The sequence below is a fragment of the Sciurus vulgaris genome, assembly GCF_902686455.1.
Source record: "Sciurus vulgaris genome assembly, chromosome: 15".
NCBI lineage: Eukaryota > Metazoa > Chordata > Mammalia > Rodentia > Sciuridae > Sciurus > Sciurus vulgaris.
Window position 1 is genome coordinate 59,432,278 of NC_136476.1, and position 25,535 is coordinate 59,457,812.

Genomic DNA, 25,535 nt, shown 5'->3' on the forward strand with positions numbered 1-25,535 from the left:
ACTCCGCCTGCCGGAAGTGGTTCCGTCTTCGCCGCGGGTCAGAGGTGAGGGATGGGCGGCATGCGCGGGCCTAGGTGAATAACTGCCCCGAGGTGTGCTCCCTGTCGGCACGAGTTGGGAGAAGCCAGGTTAGGTCTCGTCTGTGTGCCCTGGGGAAGCTCCGCCCTCTCCGCCTCTGGGGTCCTGCTCTCCCCGGCCTGCAATTAGCCTGGTCCTGGGCCCTCTTCAAGTCAGACTGCCGCCCTGCTCCTGTCTCCTCTTTCCAGGCGAGGCCCGACTCAGGTTGCTGCCACCGGTACCCGTCTCCTGGAGCTCGAATTGGGAGGAAAGCGGACTACGGTCTCGGTGATGGCACCTGAGGTAGCGAAAGTGCCTTAGCGTCGGTTCCGCCTCCTTTGAGCTCCGAAACCCTGGAAATCAGGTAGGGCAGACGAAAAATGCGTTTGTGTCTGTTGTACAGGTGAGGAAACCAGCAACTCTTGGTGAATTCAAGCTTTTAAAGGTATAACACGGTTCCCTAAGAACTGGGATTCGTACCCGGGTCTAATTTCCTTAAAGCTGCACAAAATAGCGGGGAAAACATTTGGAAATAGGGGAGAAACTGCAGATATTACAAGGAGAGCTGGTGTTTTTGAGTGATCGGTTTATGTGTGGCATTATTTCTCTCTGTAATTGCATCACCTGTTCCTTGTAGGCGTGGGCAGTACAAACTATATTTCTGCTTTAGGAAACTGAGGTTAAGATATAATTGTCCATTATTAATAACTTAGTAACCATCTCCTAGATCTCTTTCAGCTGTCCAGTTCTAAACACTATAGAATGTCTGTCTTAATCAAACTCTTACTTTTTTGATTCTGGCATTTCAGGAAGTGTGATTCTTGAAATTTCTTTGTAGTTTCTTTTCCTATTGTCCTATATCTTAACATCTTACCTAGAAATCTATAATGTCAGTTCATCTTCAATTCTTCCTCCACATGTTATTTTTTTCTTTCTTCAAAGAAATCTGGAGGCGTTGTTGCTTGGTGTGCAATTAATAGATCCTGGTGTGTAATTCATTGTCCAGAAAAATTACTAGTTTTTACATCATGCATGGTCTTTCTTTATTGTTACTCTCCTTGCATATCTTATCTCAGTTTCTGCCTTATCCCCAGGAATACAGCTATCATCTTATGCCAAGATGTCAGGAATTGGAAACAAAAGAGCAGCTGGTGAACCTGGCACATCTGTGCCTCCAGAGAAGAAGACAGCTGTTGAAGATTCAGGGACTACAGTGGAAACAATTAAGCTAGGGGGTGTCTCTTCAACGGTATGGTAAAACAATGCTATGAAAGTGTGCTTTTCTTTTCTCTGTTGCAACCTGAAACAAAAAAACCCATGGAAGCTTTTTGGAATAAGGGAGAGCCATTTAAAAAGAAGAGGGAAATAAAATAGGTGCAGTGGATGAAATGTGGTGGTCAATTCTAGAAGAGAGGTACATTGACATTTATGTTTGTTTTCAAGATGTGTTTATGTTCTTTTGAGAGTCTGGTGCAGCATAAGTTAAAGTTATTTAGCAGTGGGAATATGAATATTCATTTTTTAGTCATGGAAAAATTTTGTACCAAGTTCTAAAAGACAGTGTAGTAAAACTGGTGAGAGTGTGGTGAAAAGTGAGAGTCCAAAGCCAGGCTGGCTGACTGAGGTTTATTCTCAGCTGCATGGTCTTAGGTTATCCTTCCTTTGCCTCTTGTTTCCTTGTCTGTTGGATGAATTTATAGTACTTGTCATGTTAAGTTGTTGTCAGGACACAGTGAAAGTCTTTGTTAAGTATTAAAACACTGCCTTCAAGATAGTAAGGATACTTGAAAGTGAGCTATTTACAACTATTATTGGACTAGATAATATAATGGGGAATAAAATTGGTATTTTTCTTGCTCTTATTGAAATCATAGTTTCATTGGGGCATATACACCAGAAATTCAGTAATAGTATATATATTTAAAGATCAGAACTTACAAGTTTGAACTAAATCAAGATTCTGTATTTTGGAACAACCAGAGGATATGATGCTAAAGTGCTTTCCATTACTTATTTTAAGGCTAGGTCCAGAGAGGTTGATTCTATTCAGAGTCAAAAAAAGTAGGAACATTCATAGTAAATTGTTGATGGGGTGTCATTTCTGGGGCTCTGTGGGGTTAAAGTACTCTATGCTGCTGCCAGGATTCTGTCTTAACAGTGCCTCACAGCATGCACTCTAAAGATCTTTATTCAGAGGCATTTATTGAATATTCAAATGTAAGTATCCATTGAACATCTGTTATTGACTGGATGGTGTACTTAACACTGAGTCTAGTCCCTAGACTGAAGTCTGTAGGGCGCCGTTGACATGGAAATAAACCGTTAAATGGAGTGTGATGTATGCCATTGATAGAAATAAGCTTATGCTCTAAGGGAAGCCCAGCACACATCCAGCTTGGAGTTTATCCAGAGGGCAGTAAGGAGCCATTGGAAGGTCCCCCCCCCCCCCCCCCCCCCCGAGTTCTGGGGATTAAACACAGGGGTGCTTTACTACTGAGCCTAGTCCCCAGTCTTTTTTTATTTTGAGACAGGATCTTGCTAAGTTGTTGAGTCTGGTCTTGAATTTGTGATCCTCCTGCGTTGGCCTCCCAAGTCACTGGGATTATAGGCATGCTTCACCACACCTAGCTGGAAGGTCTTAAGTAGGGAAGTAACATGCTCTGACCTATGTTTGGAGAGGAACAAGGGTTACAACAAGAGTTCAATTAGTAGAATTATTCCCTTGCTCGTTCTCATCCTCCATCTGCCTCACCTGACAGCTCTACCTCTCCAAAAGTGGATCTGAAGCATGTATCCATTGAATCCTACCCTTTAGTTGAAGGTTCCTATTGAAAGCAATAGCTCCTCCTGTGTGTATTTCAAAGTTGCTGTAGTGATCCATCTAAGATTGTGGGATAGAAGAGCTGAGACTACAAAGTATGCTTAAAGTGGGACTACTGGCAGTATCAGTTGAACTGTCCACCATAGTTGTGCTGAAATCTGGCATGCTGATAAGACATGGAACAGAAGTATTGGCTACAGGAAGCCATTACTGTAATTTTAATAAGGGAATGTGGTGTGAACCACCATGGAGGTAGCATTGACAAGAAATGCTGGTGGAGTGGATGAGTCTAATGAGAGATAGAAGGAAGATCATGCTAGGGTTTTGGAAGTAATGAAATTTCCTCTTATTTAGCTAATGAGGGATATGAGAATAAGTTCTTGAGAATCGTGAGTTTGCTTTAGTTTTGAACATTTAGTAGAGGTAATTAGACCATTGAGTGGTTAGGTAGTTGGATATAGTAACCTGGATTCTGGAGAGAGGACTGGGTCGACTGGTATTTGGAGATGGTATTTAAATACAATTAGAGACTCTCAAGCAGTAAACATACATATTGAACAGGTCTGAGGGCAGAGTCTTGGGGTATTGCAACTTGTTTGCTTTAAGGAGATGAGAAGGAACTTATTAAAGAGCCCGTAAAAAGAAAAAGAACCAATAAAACAAGGTGTGAGGGGAACAAGAAAGAGTGGTGTCCCAGAAGCCATATGAAAGTGTTTCAAGGAGTTGATCAAATGCTGCTGATAGGTTGAGTAAGGGAAAGACGGTGGTGTTATATTTAGCAGCTGTTCATTGGAGACTCAAAAGACCTATGTACGTGCAGCAGTGGGAATGGATTACAGCATGATGAAGAACATAGGAAAAAGAGGGTGGAGACAATGCTTTGAAGGAGCATTACTGTAAAAGAGGACAAAGAAAATGAGGGTAGTAGCCAGAGAGAAATGGGAAATGGGATCAAGGGAAAGTTTTTGTGTTCTAAGCTTTGTCATATTGTAGCATGTTTATCTATAGATGAGTGATTTGGGAGAAAGGATGAAATTGATGATATAGCAGAAAGAGGAGACAAGTTACTGGTGTGATGTCCTTGGGTAGGTGAGAGGGAATGGAATGGAATGTACATGTGGAGGAATTGGCCTTAACCAGGAACAGGGACAGTTTATACAAGGCAGCAAGAAAGAAGGCAGGGGGTATGGGTTTGGATATAGATATAGGTTGGCAGCTGTGGTTGTGGGAGGGAGGTGTGGGTGTCCTTTTCTGATTGCTTCTATTTTTTTTCAGTGAAATCAAAAGCAAGACTCATCTGAGAGTGAGGATGAGGGAGGAAGAGACAGGAGAAGGTATGAAGTAGTCATCTTGAAAAGAGAATGGACTAGGGAGATGTAGTAGAGTTACTGGGCAGCACTGGGGCCCACTTGAATTTGTGAACATGAGTTTAGAGTGAAACCAGTCATCAGCATGGTGTTTGTTCTTTTCTCGTCACTTTCAGCTGTATGGTCTAGCCTTAGTGTATGTGGAGAGTAGGATGTTACCAGGATTAGAGTTTCTACCAGAGAAGTGTGATGAAGAAGCAAGGAAAGATAGGAGGTTTTTAAAAGGTGAAATGACTGATCATAGGATTTTAGTCTGATAAAAAAGGAGGTGAGGAAATGAGAGTGACAAAAGACTGGGAAAAGCATGTGGATTGTAGATTCTGGAGAGGTTGAAGAATTGTTGGAGTTAGGAAACTCGAGTGAACTGGAAAAATAGGTGGTATTTATGAAGAATGAGCTTATTGAGGACCTGCAGGTACAGCTAAGACTGAGAATAACTAGGGGAACTGGTGACCGAGAGAGGCCAGTGGCTTGATATCCAGAAAGATCATCTATACAGAAATTGGAATCATTAGGAATTATGTCAGGAATAGTATCATAGAAAGTGATAATAAGCTAGACGCTAAATCTTTGAGAAATGTAGAGATGTGACTTGGGCATTTATAGATTACTTCAACCACAGCCAGGAGACATAAGCTGCAAAGCTAGGATATTTTAGGGAGGCAGGTTTTGGGAATGGCAATAGAAAACAAGACATCATCTGCCCCAGGCCTAATGGGAAGGAAACAGCTGCCATTGGAGAAGGCTTCAGGGAAACAGTATTCTCATCTAGGTTTCAGTTATAGCAATGTGGTGAAGATGATGTTCCAAGAAGAGGCCAAAGATATAGTTTATTAATAGTATCAATAAGCAGTGGGAAAACTTGTCTTCTCTGACTTATCAAGAATGTTTTAACTAAATGAAAAGAGAAAAATAGAACAAGAAATTGGTGCTCTAATAAGCAATTCTTGCTTTAAAAATATTCATTTTAGTAATTCTAGTTAAAGAGAGAATGTAAGCCTTTTTGCATACTGTTTCTTTGCCTGTGATATTCAAACTTTGTCCCCTCCCCAGCCTAAATAGGGTAGGAACTAGAGAAAGGTCTCATGGAGTGAGATTTTTGCACAAACAGAAGAGAAGGGATCCTGAGCACAAATGGATGTTTTAAGAATGTGTGCATTGGTTAGCGAGTTGTGTGATGAGTCATAGAAGTGGAGAATTCAGGAGTTTCAGATCTGATGGCTGATATTTTTTCATTAAAAAAGGGAGCAAAGCCATCTGTTCAGTGTGATGTGATAAGAGTTTGCTGTTTGATTAGAAAATGGGAACTCGTCTGTTAAAGAAACTTCTTTACAAATTATAAGATCTATTCAGGTTAGGAATTCATTTTATAAAGTCACCAGTCTCCTTGGTTTAATGACTTTAAAAGTCTCAGGACACTGGCTATAGAAATGGAATAATCAGATGTCTGAGTTAATTCTGATTTGGGATTGTTCACAGGGGTAGAATAAAAGAATTAAAGGCAGAGGATGGAGAAGAGTAGGCAGGTATTTGAAGGAATTTCTACAGAGGATGATTAAGAATATGGAAGGTAGTAGAAACAAAAAGGGATTGAGGAGAAAGGACAGAATTCAAATTCTGGAGACCTAAATGAGGTAAAAGAACTGGCATATTAGTGTAAGGACATGAAGTACTTGGAAAAATATGGTTTTATTCAGGGAATGGGAAGTTGGAATTTTAAGATTTCAGATGCAGCAGAGTTCCAGATGATGTCTATGCGATTGTTTTGGAAGTTCATGACTGAAGCACAGGGGAGGATAAGATCATGGAGATGAAGGAGTTCAAACTACTGATAGCCTAGAGGCTGGAGGATCAGGTGGTTTGTCCACATGTCTATTGAAGTCACCAGATACATTGGTAGGGATGGATAGAGAAGGACACAGGTACTAAAGTCTTGAATGAATTGATCGAAGTAGAGAATGATCTAGCTGGGTGGTGGAGCCTCACAGTAGCATTTCTCTGTGGAGGTAGATGTACATGGAACACTAAATAGCGTTAAGTTGAGATTCTACTGTATTGTTCTTTCCTTACATCATCACACACCTATACCTTTATCTTTTCTGCTTTTCTTATCTATTTGTTGTAAGATTTCTTTATAATGAATAGCTTTATTCATAAGAAATAACTAATGAAGTAATGTGAACTTGATGAGTTTAACATCTCACTTGCCCAATTTCTTTGTGGTGACTAATAATACTGGTTTCCTGGGGTAGGAGGAGTTAGACATTCGAACACTGCAAACCAAAAATCGCAAGCTAGCAGAAATGCTCGATCAGCGGCAGGCCATTGAAGATGAACTTCGGGAGCACATTGAAAAACTAGAACGACGACAGGCCACTGATGATGCTTCACTGTTGATTGTCAACCGGTACTGGAGTCAGGTAGCTAACTTGTTTATTTGCTCAGATTTGTTTAAGTATTTTAGCTCTTAGTACTCTTCATTTCAGAAGTTGAGTCTTTTTCTGTTTTTGTCATTGTACATACTCTTCTCTAGTTCGATGAAAACATCCGTATCATCCTTAAACGTTATGATCTGGAGCAGGGTTTGGGAGACCTACTCACAGAAAGGAAAGCCCTTGTTGTGCCTGAACCAGAACCTGACTCTGATAGCAATCAGGAACGGAAAGATGATCGAGAGAGAGGTGAGTATTTGTGATCCATTCTATCATTGTATGTTATTTTGGTTTTCAAATTTGAGCTTTGCCTTGAGGCTCTCCATTTGAGGGGGGAAATGGATTTTGATATTTTCCTCCTGTGTTCTCAGGGGAAGGGCAAGAACCAGCTTTCTCTTTCCTTGCAACTTTGGCCAGCAGTTCCAGTGAAGAGATGGAGTCTCAGCTTCAGGAGCGTGTGGAGTCCTCCCGTCGAGCTGTGTCCCAGATTGTGACTGTTTATGATAAATTGCAAGAAAAAGTGGAGCTCTTATCCCGAAAACTAAACAGTGGAGGTGAGGCAAGATCCTAGAGACCAGAAGTAGTGGGGGATGAATTAAGAAGTCGCCTTGTGGGACTGCAGTGTACTCAGAGGTAGAGCACTTGCCTAGCGTGTGCATGGCCTTGGGTTCAATCCTGAGCACCAGAAAAGAAGGGAAAAAAAAAAAAAAAAAAAAAGATAAAGAACTCTTCTTTGCATGGTGATTTGTGGTTGCAAACTTACATATTTACTTTTTTAAATAAATTCTTTGGAATCCTAGTCTTCAGTACTGGTGATGTCATTACTGAGGTATATGAGTATTTTAAGAATGCTTCATATTTTGAACCACTTGACAGTCCTTCAACAAACTGAGGAAAGCCCCATTCTGACACTTCCTGTTAGATACTTTTATAAGTAGCAGAATTAATTTTGACTTTAAAGGTCAGTTTTAATATTTTTTTGTCTTTGTTTTTAAAAAGAGTTGGCTCAGGTTTTAGAGTCGTAAGATTATTTCTGTGTTTACAAAGGTGAAATAGAAAAGATGTAGATGAAGAAGTATACTTAAATCACTGTTTTGAATGCACTGAATGTTATTCAATGTTAATACAGGAATTTATATTTTTATACTATAGTTAAGTATTTGTGTAGGTAGTTTATTTACATCTTTAGTCATTTATGATCGATTTCTTGCTCAAATGCAAATAAATGCCTTGATTTTATGCTTTTCATTGTCTGGTTGTAATAACTATCCTGATGATCATTAAGATACTTAAACTTTCATCTGTAAGAGAAATAAATTGAATGTAATAGAGTTGAACCCTTAGGTGGGCAAGTAAGAAGTATATTATTCTGTATATTTTAAGGATACTTTGGCTAAATAATTAACAATTAGGAAGCATGTGAAAACTTGGTAGGCAAAGGTTTTTTTTTTTAGCTTTTTTGTTAGTATGCATATTTCTGATTTTTTATTAGGATAACATAGTTGGAAATGAATGGATATGAGTCCTTCCTAATACCTACTATAAAGCAAGCTATGTGTTACTTTTTTTTTCCCCTTGGTTCTAGTTCAAAAATTAGAAGGTATTGTTAAATTCTAGTAATGTAGGTCATTTTCCATATACAGGGGCTATGTTGATGTTAAATTTGATTTTAGAAATGAATATCAAGTAAAATTAATTGCTGTATTTGTAAAGGAACTAAAATGAATAGTATATCAAACAGTACTTTAAAATATTTTTTTTGATAGCATGCATTTAAGATTGATGTTTTAGTCAGCTATTTTGCTCCTCTGACTAAAAGATCTGACCTGAACAATTGTAGAGGAGGAAGTTTATTTAAGGGCTCACAGTTTCAGGTCTTAGTCCATAGAAGGCCAGCTCCTTTCCTCAGGGCTCGAGGTGAGGCTGAACATCATGGTGGGAGAGAGTGGCAGAGGGAAGCAGAGAGAGAAAAATCTTCTTTTGCCAGGTACAAATATATACCCCAAAGCCATATCCCCAATTTCCACCTCCAGCGACAACCTACCACTTCAGTTACCGCTCAGTCAATCCCTATTAAGGGATTAATTCACTGATTGGGGTAACACTCTCACAACCTAATCATTTCTCCTCTGAACCTTCTTGCATTGTTGCACACCTGAGCTTTTGGGGTACACCTCATATCCAAAGCATAACAACTGAGTTTAAGTTTAAAAATAAAAAATACATTGCAAATTACAAATAACTTAGCTTTTTGTAACACAAAAGGAAATTGCCATTGATAAGCTGAACTTTCTAAGAAACAAAGATAAATAAAGTGAATTATAGTATTAACTAACTTTTTGGAAGTTCATTTTTCCCTCATGTTTGTTTGGTTCTTTATTCAAAAGGATTACATTTATGGCTTGTTCATTAATTCACTTAATTAGTTTTCTGATTTTTTTTTTTTGGCTTTGCCCACAGAGATTCTTATTCAGTAGAAATGGGGTGCATCCTGGGGAAATGTCTATTTTAAAAGTTCTACAAGTGATTTTTGATGGGCAATCCTAGGTTGAAAACCATGGATTATCACATGACTAACCTGTTCTGAATTGTTTTTAAGAGTGATGGCAGTAGGTGGCATGAGAGAGCACATGTTTTTCCTCTATTATCAATCTGTAGAAAATGATATGTATCTTGAGAATAGCTCGTTCCATTTAATAATGTTTGGATTTGAGCTGTAGTTATGACTCTAATTTTAAACATATGAACCTGGTATAATAAGTTCTAAAGACTTACCTACCTTCTTTGTAAATGGTGGTGTACATTTTGGTTTTTGAGCTTCAGGAGTGCCTCTAGCACAGTGTTCCAGAATATGATAAATGAATCCATTATTTTATAGATGCTTGTTTAAATAATAAAATTCTGCTCCCAATCCCCTTATCTCTCCAAATAGATTTTTGCTGGTATATGTTAGTAATAGGAATTTGTGATATTTTTATAAAATAGAATTATGTTGCTATTAATACTGATACTGTCTAGAGATCTCCTCTTCAGTTCTAAAATGCAGTTTACTGGGGGATTGTACCTTATCTGAATAACACTATATAATAGCCATTTCTTTTTTCTAGTCATTTTGACTTTATAGCAAGGGATGAGGTTAGGTGACCTTGACTACACAATTTGATGGATTTTTTTTAATGAAGTCACCTAACCTCATATGTCAGGAGATAATAAAAGCCAGCCTACTTCTTGAAGTTCTGAGGAAAATGAAGTGAGGTAGTATGTTAATGGTTTGGTGGGATATGTGATTTTAAAATTTGGCATTATAGATGCTAAACTAAAGTATAGTCCTCCTTCCTCAGATAATCTGATAGTGGATGAAGCAGTGCAGGAGCTTAATTCCTTCCTCGTGCAAGAGAATATGAGGCTACAGGAACTGACAGACCTCCTTCAGGAGAAGCATTGCACCATGTCTCAGGAGGTACTTGATCAGAAAAAAAAAAGACACTTATTTCTATTGGCTCTGACATGTTGGCTGAGAATTCTGAGCACTTTAAAGTTACTTTATACTACAAAGCCTATTTTTATATTAAAGAACATGTAGGGCAGGAAGTCAGGTCTGAGAAATAAAAATCTGAGGACAGGTTAAAGGAAGAAGAAAATAAGTGAATATTTCTCCTTGATTGTAACTGTTTCAATAGATGTTTTATGATCTTAAATCTTTGGGAAGAAATGCCATCTTGTTGTTTAAATAGATGTTTTATGATCTTAAATCTTTGGGAAGAAATGCAAAACACAGGAAAAGTCCTAAACCCCCAAATATTGAATTGCAAAAGACTATGAAAAATATTACTAAGGAATGACTTGATAAAATTCAACAAAGAATTGGGCAGTAGGAACTAGTGCATTGATAGTGTCTTAGGCACTTGAGGAATGGGAGGTTTTGGTCCAAACCTGTGCACAAATCGTGCCATGATTATTCCAAGATTTGAGCATTTATGTTTCTTCTGATATTCTTGATTATCTTTGTGTTTTAGTTCAAATGATATTCTACTGAAATGTGACCTGCCCTGGTTTGGCCACATGGTGATTAGTAATTTCATAGTTACCATTTACTTAGTACCTAGTATTTAGTACTTAGTACTACTTAGTAGTACTTAGTACTACTTTATGGATATCATATCTAACAGTAAAATAGCTTCCATTTTACTGCTAAGGAAACAGATTCAAGGAGGTTAGTGACTGATCTGAGAGTGAATAGAGCGTAATTAAGCCGTGGTTTGAATGTAAATCTGTTTTATTTCAAGGCCATGTTCTTCATATACCTATGTTTCCTAAATTTTGTGTTAAGGTCCATATAGGACTGGTTACATGAGAACCATCTGGTGAGTTTAAAAATAATTTGGATTCTCTTAGATCTTCAAAGGGGTTAGAGTATAGAAGTACTTAAAAATAAATCAGTATAGTAAGAAAATGAAATAATCATCTGTGCCACCAAGATGGATAGGTCTTCCTTTTAATGCTCTTTCCTGAATCTCAGCATTACTAAGCTGGAGGGCACATAGTTTTGCTCAACCCGGTTGATGTGCTGACTACTGTGAGATGCTACTTGTCAGCTGCGAGCTCACCTTACTTGTCCACTGGGAATGCCTACAGGTCACCTCTCCTGCATGGCATTCTCAGGTTAGTTGAAAGTCTTACACGGCAGCTGACTTTTTCCAGTGAACATTGTAGGAACAACAAGCAAAACCTTCATGTTCTTTCTGATATTGCCTTGACTCTTTGTACTGTTATTTCCATTGAGTCACTTAAGTTGATACTAATTTGTATCAACAGATTTAAGGGGAAGAATCAAAGATCCCACCTCTTGATAGGCATACTGTAAGAGAATTTTGGGGCATGTTTTAAAACCATCCTGAAGAGTATGTATACATTAATGTGAACATGTAACACAGGTTTTTGTGTCTTTATCATATCCGATTTTGAATTGCTCTGGGGTCACTTTAAAGAAGAATGAAAGTTTTCATTTTGTTCTCATATGGATTATCATTTGTGGAAAAGTGGGGAGAGAAAGTTGGGGGTAAATATAATTGTATTTTTTGAATTTTCATTTTCTAAATTATTTGATAAAATAAATAATATTATCTTTTATTTCTTAAAAAATACATATTTTCTAATGGATTTGTGGTCTGTCTAGGGAAATGGTGCTTTTCAGAGTTAGAAAAAGTATTGAATTTGTTTATTTTTGATTATTGAATCTTAAGTGATCTTGTGTGAGAGTTCTTAAAGACTTCTGCAGATTTCGTAATTTAAAATGAATCTGCAGCTTCTTTTGTATTCTCATGCTTTGAAACATCTTTTATATAATTATGCAAGCATTGTTTAATTTTGTGGGATTTAGAACTTAAGCTACGGACATAAGGCATTTCTTTTCTAATTTGGTCTCTTTTTGCTGTTTTTCTGAATGCCCATCTTTGGGATGTAGTTCTCTAAGTTGCAGAGTAAAGTGGAGACAGCCGAGTCACGGGTATCTGTCTTAGAGTCTATGATTGATGATCTGCAGTGGGATATTGACAAAATTCGTAAAAGGGAACAACGACTCAACCGACACTTGGCAGAAGTCCTAGAACGGGTCAGTACTGTGTTGTTATGGATTGGATACTAGAATCATTTTCAAGGAGTCTTTTCAGAAAGGATCAATTTGGATAATGGTGCTTGGGGAAAAAAAACTGATCCTTTAAAAGTACATTGCTTATCAGACCAAAATCTTAAGGTCTCTCACTAAAGAATCTTTGTCTTTTCTGTAGGTGAATTCAAAAGGCTATAAGGTATATGGAGCAGGAAGCAGTCTCTATGGTGGCACAATCACTATCAATGCCCGGAAGGTAAAGTTAGTGACTCAGGGAGCAGTATTTGACCTGGTGTTAGACCTTGTGTCTAGGTACTTGGATTGGTTCAAAATGGGATTTCCTAGAAGAGTGAATCAGTGAATTTGGAAAGCTTAGAAATGGGAATGACTGAAGAATTCTTTTTAGTTATTTTCATTTGATATTTCTCTGCTTTTCCAGTTCGAAGAAATGAATGCAGAGCTTGAAGAGAACAAAGAGTTGGCTCAGAATCGTCACTGTGAGTTAGAGAAACTTCGGCAAGACTTTGAGGAGGTCACCACACAGAATGAAAAGTTGAAGGTAGGAGACACATCTCTGTAAAACAATAAAATCAGACTAACTCATGCATTTATATATAAGTGAACCTGCATAATTTACCAGTGAAAAGAAGAATGTACAGAAAATTGAACATTCCTTCATGATAAAAACTCTAAACAAATTAGTTATAGAAAAAAATGTACAGCAACATAGTAAAGGCCAGATATTTTAAGTCCATAGCTAGCTTCATACTCAGTGGAGAAGAGTTGAAAATTTTTCCTGTAAGATTTGTAACAAGGTAAAGATGACCAATTTCACCATTTTTACTCACTATCATACTAGAAGTCCTAGCTAGAGCAGTTAGGCAATAAGAAATAAAAGGCCTTTGCCAGTTGTAGTATTGCACACTTATAATCCCAACAATTTTGGAGGCAGAGGCAGGATTCCTAGGTTGAGGCCAACCTCAGCATTTTAGTGAGACCCTGTCTTAAAAAAAAAAAAAAGTGTATATCTGTGGGCCAGGGTTGTAAATCAGGGGTACAGTGACCTCTGGATTCAATCTCCAATATCCAGTATCTGGGAGGGGTGGGGGTGGGGACTAAAAACCTTCAAATTGGAAAGGAAGAAGTAGTGTCTACTTTTAGATGATGTCAATAAAAAAGACTCCATCAAAAAAACTATAAGAGTTATAAACAAGTTCAGTAAAGTTGCAGGATACAAAATCAATATACAAAAATCAGTTGTTTCAGTCAGCTGTTTAGCTGCTATAAAAAGACCTGATGAGAACAATTAAAGGAAGAAAAGTTTATTTTGGGACTCATGGTTTCAGAGGTCTCAGTTCATAGGTGGCTGACCCATTCCTTGGGTCTTCAGATGTGTGGTAGAAGATAGCAGTGGGGGACATGGCACCAGGAAGCAGACCAAGAGCTCCTTTCCCAGCTACAAAATATGTGCCCCAAAGACATGCCCTTCAGTGACCCACCTCCTTCAGCCATATTCTGCCTGCCTATAGTTAACCCCCAGTTAATCCCTGTTAGGGGATTAATGCACTGATTATGTTAAACATCTCAGAATCTAATCATTTCACCTCAAAACTTTCTTACATTGTCTCATATGAGATTTGAGGGACACCCAAAATCTAAACCATAACAAGTTGTTTTTCTATGAAAAGAAAAACTATGGAAACAATTTCATTTTATAATAGCATTTAAAAAAAGTATTTAGGATTAACTCTGGCCAAAGAGGTAGGAAATGTGTACATTGAATGGATAAAGAAAATGTGGTATGGATACATCATGAAGTATTATTCGACTTAAAAGAAGGAAATCCTGTCATTTGTGACTTCTGTGAACCTGGAGGACATTATACTAAATGAAACAAGCCAGGCACAAAAAGACAAATACTGCATGATTTCCCTTATGTGTGGGATCTAAAGAAATGGAACTTATACAAACTGAGTAGAATGGTGGATGAGAACTGGGGACAATGGGAAGATGTTGGTCTAAAGGTAGAAAGTTTCAGTTGTGCAAGATAAATCCTGGTGATTAAAGCTTGGTGATTATATTGATAATTTTGTATCTTGTACTTGAAATGTACTAAGAGACTGGATCTTAAATGTTCTTACTACAAAAATGGTAACTGAAATGATGGATGTGTTAATTACCTTACTTATGATAATTATTTCATAGTGAATACATTTATCAAAACATCATATTATACACTCTAAATATATACAATCTACTTGTTGATTATACCTTAGTAAAGCTGGGGGAAAAAAGAAAATCTTATTTACTTACATATTTATCTGTTATCTACACTTTGCCTTGTTTTTTGAAAAGAATTTAAAGCAACCCATAAAGATCAATAGAGTGATCAGGATGTTCTAATTTAGGAGTTGTTGAGAAAAACCAAGAATAGGGTAAAATAGAGTGAAAATTCAAAATAGATGTCAGATTGAATATAAGGTATGAAAGGAACATGCAAAGACTGTGGAGGATTTTTTGCCAAAGGCGGGCCACAGATTTGGCTCTGCAGTTTCTTGCTGCCAAAACAAAGGAATAAAAATGATCAGTGATGTTGTTGGTGTTCAAACCTGCCTATTAGAATTTTCCCTTCTCGCTGTCTTAAGGGAAGGAAGAAGATTCTGGAAGTTTTCCTCACTCTGCATTCAACCGTGGCCATCTGTTTTTTATAATTTAATTTGTTTTAGGGTAAATAAGAATAAAGATGTTTGAACTAAAAAAACAAAAATAAATTAATGGAAGTGTTTAATTAAAACAAATAGTTGTTTAGGTGAATAATAACTATTTTAGTTACCAGGGAATTAAAAAATAATTTTTTTTCTTGGCACTGGGGATTGAACCCAGGGCCTCATGCACACTAGGTAAGCACTCTACCCCTGAGCTATATTCCTAGCCCTTATTTTTGTTACCTTGTCAGAAATATTTCTCTGTGACTGTAAAGAGAGGAAGTTAGTGACTGGGGTTCTTAACTATATTTTTAAAAGAACCATCCTGGAAAATTTCATAGGGCCCTTCTGGTAGCTCTTCTTCTGTCTTTGGATCTAGATTGAAACAATTTAAGAAACATATCAAAACAGTCCTGAGTGAGCTACTATAATTTGGGATAGGTTTTACAAGAAGAAAGGGTAGATAGACTTCATAATCTTCATAAGGTTGTGCAGAACCATCAGTGAGTTCAGTGTTTTATTTTCTACATGTCTAGCATCTTGGTCACGCATGCTAGATTGTACTTCTGACTTGACTTTCCTTTGTGTCCTTCTAAGGTGGAATTGCGTAGCGCAGTGGAAGAAGTGGTTAAGGAAACTCCAGAATATCGTTGCATGCAGTCACAGTTCTCTGTTCTGTACAATGAGAGCCTACAGTTGAAAGCTCATTTGGATGAGGCTCGGACCCTACTTCATGGAACCAGGGGAACTCACCAGCGCCAGGTTGAACTCATTGAGGTAACAGCCCTGCTTTTTTTTTTCTGTGTATCAATTTTTCTACCTCGTAAGTGTCACAGGTTTTCTCTCTTACACAGTTAATCTCTCATCCACTAAGCAAACATTTATAGAGTGCCTATTGATCTACTCTGTTAGATGGTGGACATATAAAGATGAGGTAACAGAATTCCTGTCCTCAAAGATCTTATAGTCCCCAGGGAGAACGGTGTCCATTCATTTACAGTGTGGTACAATAGCAGCAAAAGGTACAGTGGTGGAGGAGACAGAGCATCTGATTTGACTGTGGAGACTTCTTGATTCCACTTGAGAAGGTGAAGTCAAATCTAAAGATACACAACTTGTAGTTAAAAGTAGGAGTACATTTCCAGCAGTGAGACCAGCATGTATGAGAATGTGAAAGAGCATGATAAGTAGTTTCAGGTGACTAAAGCTTAGGTGTGTGAGGAAAACCTTGGGTGAAAGCTACAACACTACTTACATGCCATTATGGCGTATAATGACACCTATAGATAATTTTTTTAAAAGGTGGAAACCTTTGTTTATATGTTCAGTTTTATTTTTACCATAGTCCTTAAAATAATGTTTTTAATAGTTGGTCTTATTATATATGTCAGCCAAATGAATTATTACTGCTTTACAGATTTTTATATACTGTTTAATGATTTAGGTCTCTAACTAAATTATAATATTTTCAGAGTTGAAGTCCATTTCCTTTATTTCTTCAGTATTATCCTCCCAGTTTCTAAATTAATGTTTTGAAGATATCTAGTGTTCATTAAGAATTGAATGATGTGGAAATTTTCTGAGTAACCAGTTCTTTCTTTATCATATTCTTTTTTCTTTTTAGATCTTGTTGGTCAAAGTTAGGAGATGGACTATTAGAATGTGATGATATTTCCATATTTTGATATGAATTTTTGATTGGTTCCTTTTTCTGTGTGCAGCGAGATGAGGTTAGTCTTCACAAGAAGCTGAGAACTGAAGTGATCCAGCTAGAAGATACACTGGCTCAGGTCCGCAAGGAGTATGAAATGCTGAGGATAGAATTTGAGCAGACCCTTGCTGCCAATGAACAAGCAGGTATAATTATTTTTGCTCTACCCTGCAGTTTGTAAATTCATAAATGCCTTTCTTGAAAGATACAACTTGGTCCCCAGGATTTTTTAATACTAATTTCAATTCAAAAGTCCTAAAGTACCTTAAATCAAATCCTGTGATTTCATTTTGACTCACAGCCCAGGTGTTTGTTTTTTAACTCAAATTGACCAGTTTCACTTTCATCTTCTGAGAAAGAATATTTCTTTTGGTAATTCTCCCTGTTTTTCAGAATGTTCTCATATGTTCTGCACTTTTTCTTTTGTGCCTTTACCCTCATTACAGTTCCTCTTAACATTGCTATTGCTGTGTTTAAGGCCCTATAAACCGGGAAATGCGCCACCTCATCAGTAGCCTCCAGAACCACAATCACCAACTGAAAGGGGAGGTCCTAAGGTATAAACGGAAGTTGAGAGAAGCCCAGTCTGACCTGAACAAGGTAAAGAGGAGGAGTAGAATAAATATCACTAGCTATTAAGGTTGTTCAACTTTTTGAGTGAGGTGAGAAATGTGGTTACCATAAACGATGCATGCCTTTCCTTTCTTTGTTCCCAGACACGTCTGCGCAGTGGCAGTGCCCTCCTGCAGTCTCAGTCTAGTACAGAGGACGCCAAGGATGAGCCTGCAGATTTAAAACAAGATTCTGAGGACTTACCCACCCAGTCCTCAGCATTGAAGACATCCCAGGAGGACGTCAATGAAATTAAGTCCAAACGGGATGAGGAAGAGCGAGAACGAGAAAGGAGGGAAAAAGAACGGGAGCGGGAAAGAGAACGAGAGAAGGAAAAGGAGAGAGAACGAGAGAAGCAAAAACTGAAAGAATCAGAAAAAGAAAGAGATTCTGCAAAGGATAAGGAGAAAGGAAAACATGATGATGGAAGAAAAAAGGAAGCAGAAATTATCAAACAATTGAAGATTGAACTCAAGTGAGACCCATATGTAGAGTGACTGTTTCTGACTCAGAACCTTAAGGTTCAGACATCGAGAATGAAATTAAATGTTTAGTTGATGGCATGATCTGCCTGATCATTCTAAAATTTTATATGTAACTAAATGTACCAATTAATGTGGACTCAGTTTGATCAAGAGTGATTGCCTGGCTATTGTGAAGTCTAGTTGAGTGGTTAGGTATCAATAAACCCTGTGGTTTTGTCCTTCATTAGTATGAAGAGAAGGGATATCATAATGCAGTAACATACTTGAGAATTATTCTAAATAATTGAATTCAGGTGATTGCTGGCATTAATTGTACTTCAAATTATACTAAATGGAGCATGCATTGCTGTAACTTAAATAGTATCTGATCTATTTGCTTGATAATTAAACTAGTTTGTAGGTATGCCAGAAGAGATTTCTTAGATTTACTCCTATAGAAATTCAGTCAGGTAGACCAGCTTCATATGTTGGTATCTCCCCTGCCTAACTAATAGTTTATCTGGCAGTACTTTTAGCTCTCCAGTTTCCATGGTAGAGTCTTTGTTAATGTTTTAATTTGAGGGACCACTGTACTCAAAATACTTGAACTCAAGTGTAGTTAAGAGGTTTAATAATTTAGTAAGAAGTGAAATGTTAGTGTTTAGTTGGTGGCTAATCATTCAGCTATCAAATCTAGGATTACCAGTATATTTTAAGCTTTCAAATTTTCTCCCTTTTTCTTTCTATCGATCTCTTTAAGGTGAATATTTTTTTAAAAGTGTCACATTAGAATCCTCTGAGTGACTTATTTAAATACATCCCTGGATCCCATCCCAGTCCTATTGAATCTCAGTTTTTGAGTGGAATCATAGAAGTTTGCCTATGTAATAAGTGTCACAAATCTTTATTTTAAAACTTTGTCCAAGAATTGAAGGGAGAAATGATTCATTTATACAACATTTCTGTACTTAGTATATTCAGAAGTCTGTTGATAGTCTGTACAATATTTTGTTTTTCAGTTATGACCTAGAATATTTAAAAAAATTTTTTTTTTAAATATTCTGCTCAATTCCCAATTCCCTTGCTCTGATGGCCTTTGTTTTCTCATTCCTTTTCCCTTCCCTTTTCCCCACATCATAGGAAGGCACAAGAGAGCCAAAAGGAGATGAAACTATTGCTAGATATGTACCGCTCTGCGCCGAAGGAACAAAGAGACAAAGTTCAACTAATGGCAGCTGAGAAGAAATCTAAGGCAGAGGTAATCTAGTCTTCCTGTTAAAATTTTAATTTCTAGGATTTTTCCTTTATAATGTTGTAAGATAGAGTTTCTTTCTTTGAATTTGAGGTTAGTGATTAATTTAGCAACACTTTCTTATTCTCTCCAAGACCATTTAAACTAGAGATTTTAAAGATTCTTTGCAAGGTAGGTAGGAACATATTGCAGAATTACTGGAATAGGAATAGTTTTTAAAATTTTTTATTCCCCACTTTGCCCCTATGAATTATACTATAGTCGTTGTCCTCTTTCTGACTACTCTTGGGAGGAATTTTTATACTTTATTTGTTGAGGCCTTAGGGGGGAAAAAGGTTGATAAACTCTTTTTTATATTTTTTACAGTCCTCAAAAATGTTGCTCATGAAAGCATGAAATGGAGGAATGGATTTTTGTTAAAATAGTGTGATGTGCTACATGGAATCATTTATCATTATTATATCATTTATTTTGTTGCAGAATTTTGCAAATGTTCTTGTGATATATTGAGCCATCCATTTTGCACAGTATTAATTGATTTTTTTGAAAAAATATTATAACTTAGTTGTTATGTTTATGTAATTTTCCTTCTACAGTTGGAAGATCTAAGGCAAAGGCTTAAGGATCTAGAGGATAAGGAGAAGAAAGAGAACAAGAAAATGGCTGATGAAGATGCCTTGAGGAAGATTCGGGCAGTAGAAGAGCAGATCGAATACCTGCAGAAAAAGCTTGCCATGGCCAAGCAGGTGGGAACACTTTCTTTAGTTGACTTTTTAAGTAAATGTTACTTCATAGGGAAGTTGCTGCCAGTGAAATTTGCTGTTATTCTAGTCTTTTTTGTTGTTAGTGTTTTGTTTTGTTTTTACATTGAAGTCTTTCATTCCTGTATTATTTTGTTTTCTGTGTTTGGGAGGCAGAAAATTAATTTTTATTTTCAAATGGATTGCCAACTATTTTAACTTCATTTATTAAGGCTCTGTTCTTTTTCTGCTGTTGTGGAATTAGGGGATATAGTGAATGTAAAATAAAAGATATTTTTATAGATTATGATAGTAAATATATAAAACTAAGGAACATATGCTTTCCAATTAGGTTACTAAAGAATAACCAATATGTTGACTGTGGTTGTAGACTCTTTTTGTCACGATGAATGCATTTATTATTTTTAAAGTCCCAGTACATTTTTATTAGCATTCAATAATAAAGATACAAAAATTGTGGGAAAAACCATTTATGTATATTCACTGTTAAGAACACCCTCACTATTTCTAAGAATTAGCAAAGTGACGATATTTTTAAGGGTAACTTGATCATTAATGTAAAGTTTTAATACATAAAATAGCTTGGGATATTGGACAGAGAAAGAACTGAATAAAAGTCTAGAAATACACAAAAGTGCATGTGGGTATGTAATATACACTAACAATATAGTTTTACATCATTGAGGAAAGGGAAGAATGTTAAATGTGTAGGACAAAAATAATATTGGGGAAAAAAGTTGTATACATATTTTAATACTACACTAGGATAATTTCCAAATGGATCATATTAAAAAGATGAATCCATCTAGGAATAAGAGGAAAACAGGTAAATTATTTTATAAATGGAGTGGAGAAGACCTTTCTAATTAGGGAGAGGCTAGAAAACCTGAAAGAAAGACTGATAATTTTGAGTTATGAAAAAAAAAAAGATAACACAGAACTTCTAAATGGTAAAAACATTGTTACTAAAGAGAACAGATCAAATGAGAAAAAGGAAAAAAATAACATCACAAAAGAACTTGTCTTTCTAATATATAATAAAAAAATCTCTGAAAAATAATAAAGGAAGAAACATCAACCCAACAGAAGAATGGTCAAAAGATATTAATGGTTCACAGAAAGGAATTCAGATTGCTTTTAAATATATGAAAAGATGCTCAGTCTACTTTAAATAGGACAAATATAAGTTAAAGCTATTGTTAGGTACCATATATCACCTATCAGATTATTGTGAAATGTAGTATGCTTGCAATAGCTAAAAAGTCTGTAGATTAAATTCAGTATTGTAAGTTGTGAAAAAGTATGAGAAAATGTGAAGGTTTATAATAGGTGTTTTTTCTTTTTTTTCTTTTTTAACCCAAGTGCTACTTGATAAGTTTGCTCGATTAAGGTATGTGTAGTTATTATTTGCTCTACAGACCAACTAATGAATATCAGATCAAAAGTTGGTGCCAGTGATTTCAATTAATTGGGCTTCTTCTGTATTGTTAGAGAACTTAGTAACTACACAAAGCTTAAGCTTAGTCTTAAACTAAGTCTCGTGTCACTAAGTTAACAGTGGGAAAGTTTAGTTTTCTATATTCATTCTTCGGAGTTAGAAGATTCTGCTTATAAGAGTCCTCATTTTAGGAAGAAGAAGCTCTGCTCTCGGAGATGGATGTCACAGGCCAAGCCTTTGAAGACATGCAGGAACAAAATATCCGTTTGATGCAGCAGTTGCGGGAAAAGGATGATGCAAATTTCAAACTCATGTCAGAGCGTATCAAGTCTAATCAGATCCATAAATTACTCAAAGAAGAGAAGGAGGAGCTGGCAGACCAGGTTTTGACTCTGAAGACCCAGGTAATTAGGATGAGTGGAGCTTTCTATTCTGTTGAAGTAGGGTGCTTTCAGTATGAAGATATCTGTCCAATGGTCATTGTGGCATTTTTTTTATAATATGAAAAAACCCCTGCAAACCAAGTATCTATTATTGGGACACAGATAAATAAATTATACAGCCTGCAAAGGAGTACATTGTAACTCTTAAAACACATGAATTTCCTGATGTGGAAAACATTTGTAAAAATATATCAAGTGATTTATTTTCTCTTTTGTATTAAAATATGTGAGTACATACATTTCTGGAAGGTTGCAGGGAAACAGTCTTTATCTAGTTATCTGTGGATGTTGAGTTTGGGTGAGGGATTAGGAAATGGACATGTAATTTTACATTTTATCCTTTCATATTGTATAATTCTACTTTATGCATTACTTTCAAGAAAAAGATTGTAATCTCCAGCTGTTCTGAAAGAGAAGTGCTTGGACTTTTATTTGAGCTAAAATTTATATGTTCTAGTAGGAATTGCTTGGTTTTGAGGACTAGTATGGCTGCAGAAGATATCTGTAAGTGTAATTTCATTTATTGGCAATTTGGAAAAGAATTGCCAAGATTCTTTTAAAGATTTTTAGTGGTTTCCCAGACTCTTACTTGGATCTCTTGTCAGTATTTTATATTAAAAGTGAAGTGTTTAATAGTAATAGTCTTGCTGTTTTTTTTTTGTTTTTTTTGTTTTTTTTTAACCCTGATAGTGGGGATTGAACCAAGGGCCTTGAGCATGCTAGGCAAACACTCTACCATTGGGCTACCTCCCCAGCCCTCTTGGATGTGTTTTGAATGGTTCATCGACATAATGAGCAATAGTTTGTTTCTAACATATTTCCTGGGCCTATGAATTAAGAAAGCATAGCCAATTTTATTTTATTTTTCTTCCTGTTTATGTTAATATCTGATCTTCTCCTCCAAAGGTTGATGCCCAGTTACAGGTAGTAAGGAAACTGGAAGAGAAGGAGCACTTATTGCAAAGCAACATTGGCACAGGGGAGAAGGAGCTGGGTCTTAGGACCCAAGCCTTGGAGATGAATAAACGCAAGGTATGATGGATATTTTGTAATCTTAAAGTGAGGGTCAGTCTTGAGGAGCAAATATGTATAACCTGGATGAAATTTCAAGTTCATTTCATTCCTTGAACATTTTGCCTTACTTGAAATCAGGAATGATAAGATGATGTTATTTGTACATCTCACATAGGCAATGGAGGCAGCCCAACTTGCAGATGACCTCAAGGCACAACTTGAGTTGGCACAGAAGAAGCTCCATGATTTTCAGGATGAGATTGTGGAGAACAGTGTCACCAAAGAAAAGGACATGTTCAATTTCAAACGAGCCCAGGTAAGAGCAATTCTCTTTTTCTTAAATTTCAACTTTTGTGAGGTCTGAAGTGATCTGTGAGATGAGCCATTAGTCTAATGTATATTATTTCCAACTAGACTTTAAGTTCCTTGTGGGAAAAGACTGTTTTCTTCAGTGTCATATCCTCAAAGCTTATTATGTCTTCCAGCTAATCAGCATGAAATAAAAGTTTATTAATTGTGTGAACTAGTGAATTTTTAAATAGCATATCAACATGAGATTTTAAAATTCTCATTTTTCTATTTTTTGTCATGTCATCTATTTTTCACAGTGTCTTTCTATCCTTATCCACAAGCCTATAAATTATTTTAATTCCATTAAACCCTCATCTTAAAACTAGTTGCCACAAAATAAAGTGGCCTGTTTTCTAAATTGTTAGATTATGTTTTCACAGGACTGAACTGACAGTAATTGAAATAACTCTAATTTGGGGATATGGTTATGGTTGTCTTTTCTGAAACAAAAGAAAATATCATGCCATTTGCAGTTCTCTGCATTCCTAAAGATAAATTGGACATGAAAGGACAGAAGGTACTTTTTTTCCATGTCAGCAAGTTCAAGTTGGAGAAAATATTTTCTCAAAAATAGCAGGTCTGTGTGAGGAATTGTGTTTAATGGATCTGTTGTCCTGCCACAGGAGGACATCTCAAGACTTCGAAGGAAGCTAGAGACCACCAAGAAACCAGACAATGTGCCCAAGTGTGATGAGATTCTGATGGAGGAAATTAAGGATTATAAGGTTAGAAATACTGCCTCAGTGATTTCTTTGTTTTTTTATCAAAATCTGAAGTGGTCTACTAATATATTGGGGGAATAACACTGAACTCCTTTACATGAAGATAACCAGAGAGTGGGTTTATTTCGTGGGGGAGATGGTGCTCTTGTCCTAGTGCTTTGTAGTTTTCTTGTGGTTGGTTTGCTTATATATGATAGCCATTTGGTTTTTAAACCTTTATGGTTGTTCAGACTCTGACTTCCTTCTGTTTTAGGCACGTCTGACCTGTCCATGCTGCAACATGCGTAAAAAGGATGCTGTACTTACCAAGTGTTTTCATGTTTTCTGCTTTGAGTGTGTGAAAACACGCTATGACACCCGCCAGCGCAAATGTCCCAAGTGTAATGCTGCTTTTGGTGCCAATGATTTTCATCGCATCTACATTGGTTGATCCATCAAGAAAAGAAGAGGAGCTGGCTAGACAGGCACTTATTCATTAACCACCAAACCTCTACCTCTTCTTTTCTTGACAGTTTATCTGTCAACTCCCATTCCTCCCTCCATAGACTTTACATCCAGACCCTGCTCAAATAGCTAGATGACTTTAGGGGAAAGGACTGATAAATGTAAGCCTTGGGTTATAGAATGAATTAGAAACAAATGAAGAAACAATTGACTCATATTTGACCCATATTTGTCTTCCCTATCAGCTTTATTTCCACCTTTTAGATTTTTTAACATTTTTGAGGGGGTTGGGCCCATTGTATAATCTTGAATTATCCATTCCTTCTATAGAAATCAAGTTGGTATTTTTGACATGGAGACGGGAACAAAAAATGGAAATATTATTTTGGGGGCGTGACCTTTTAGAAATAAGCTATTTATGGGCACACACTTTCCTTAATTTGAGTAGTTAACTTTTTCTAAACTTGAATTATAAAATAGTATAATTATGCTACTCTTTCCTGGATGGTTTGAAACCTTAATGAAATTATATCCAGGATAATTTAGTCCATTTCCCATTTACCTGCAAAATAACTTTTAAGGTCAGCTGGCTTTCTTATTAAGTTATTTAAGTTTTGAATGTTCAACAACTTAAAAGTCTTTAAGTTTCTCAAGGCCAGAATAATTTCAAATAATATAGACACTTTTGCCTTCTAATGAAATAAAAATTGGAGATGAGGAATAGGACTGAGATGGTAAAGAGATCTTCTGGGTACTCTGGGAAATTGCTACAAAGAGGCTTTGGTGAGCTATGAATTACTCTCATCCTCCTCTCCATAGGGGTTGTTGTCAGCCCTGTTTTCCAGAAGATTCAGTATAATCTTTCTGTAGGACTTTGTACTCCACAAGCTTCAATTAAAGCAGGATTCAGTTTGTTTTTGTGTTAGTGTTTTTTCTTTGAAACTTTTTTGTTATTAGTAGATTTTTACACCTGCTGTTCTAGAAATGAGTTTTCTTGAACAGAAATGAGATTTAGAAACTGCCTGTGTTTTAAATATTTAGTTCTTTGATTATTGAAGTAGTTTTCTCCCAGTTTTATTGAATCTGTTCTGAGGAGACATTATACAAATAAGATGTCAATTTACCTAAATTCTCTTCCATTCATTGTGGGTAAGAGATTGTGGTTTGTTTCTTAGGGAGTGTCACACAGCCTGGCACTTCAGGTTGAGAGTTCTTATTTATTAGTTTTATGACAATAAGCCACATGGTTTCTCACGTTTGAAAGGGGTTGTATGAAATGGATCCTGTTTGACCACCATGTCTCCTAGATGATGGTTAAGGACAAATTTCATGT

The 25,535-nt window shown here is 36.6% G+C and overlaps 1 protein-coding gene across 3 annotated transcripts; it reads left to right on the forward strand.

Moving 5' to 3' along the window:
* Window positions 1–25,267, forward strand: RNF20 (ring finger protein 20). 3 transcript variants are annotated; one of them, XM_079112230.1, is made up of 21 exons: window positions 1–128; window positions 267–421; window positions 1,152–1,306; window positions 6,498–6,665; window positions 6,779–6,926; window positions 7,049–7,231; window positions 10,019–10,137; window positions 12,142–12,288; window positions 12,464–12,541; window positions 12,725–12,844; window positions 15,588–15,767; window positions 16,712–16,847; window positions 17,180–17,301; window positions 17,418–17,788; window positions 18,918–19,035; window positions 19,626–19,775; window positions 21,420–21,632; window positions 22,578–22,703; window positions 22,861–23,001; window positions 23,660–23,761; window positions 24,012–25,267. In XM_079112230.1, exons 3-21 carry the CDS (start codon window positions 1,178–1,180, stop codon window positions 24,186–24,188), a joined length of 2,928 nt encoding a protein of 975 aa, XP_078968356.1. In that variant the 5' UTR covers window positions 1–128; window positions 267–421; window positions 1,152–1,177; the 3' UTR covers window positions 24,189–25,267. The 3 variants fall into 3 exon arrangements, with proteins under 3 accessions (XP_078968356.1, XP_078968357.1, XP_078968358.1); XM_079112231.1 differs by having other exon boundaries at window positions 25–421; XM_079112232.1 differs by lacking the exons at window positions 1–128; window positions 267–421 and adding an exon at window positions 4,154–4,212 and having other exon boundaries at window positions 1,225–1,306.
* The last annotated feature ends 268 nt before the right edge of the window (window positions 25,268–25,535 follow it).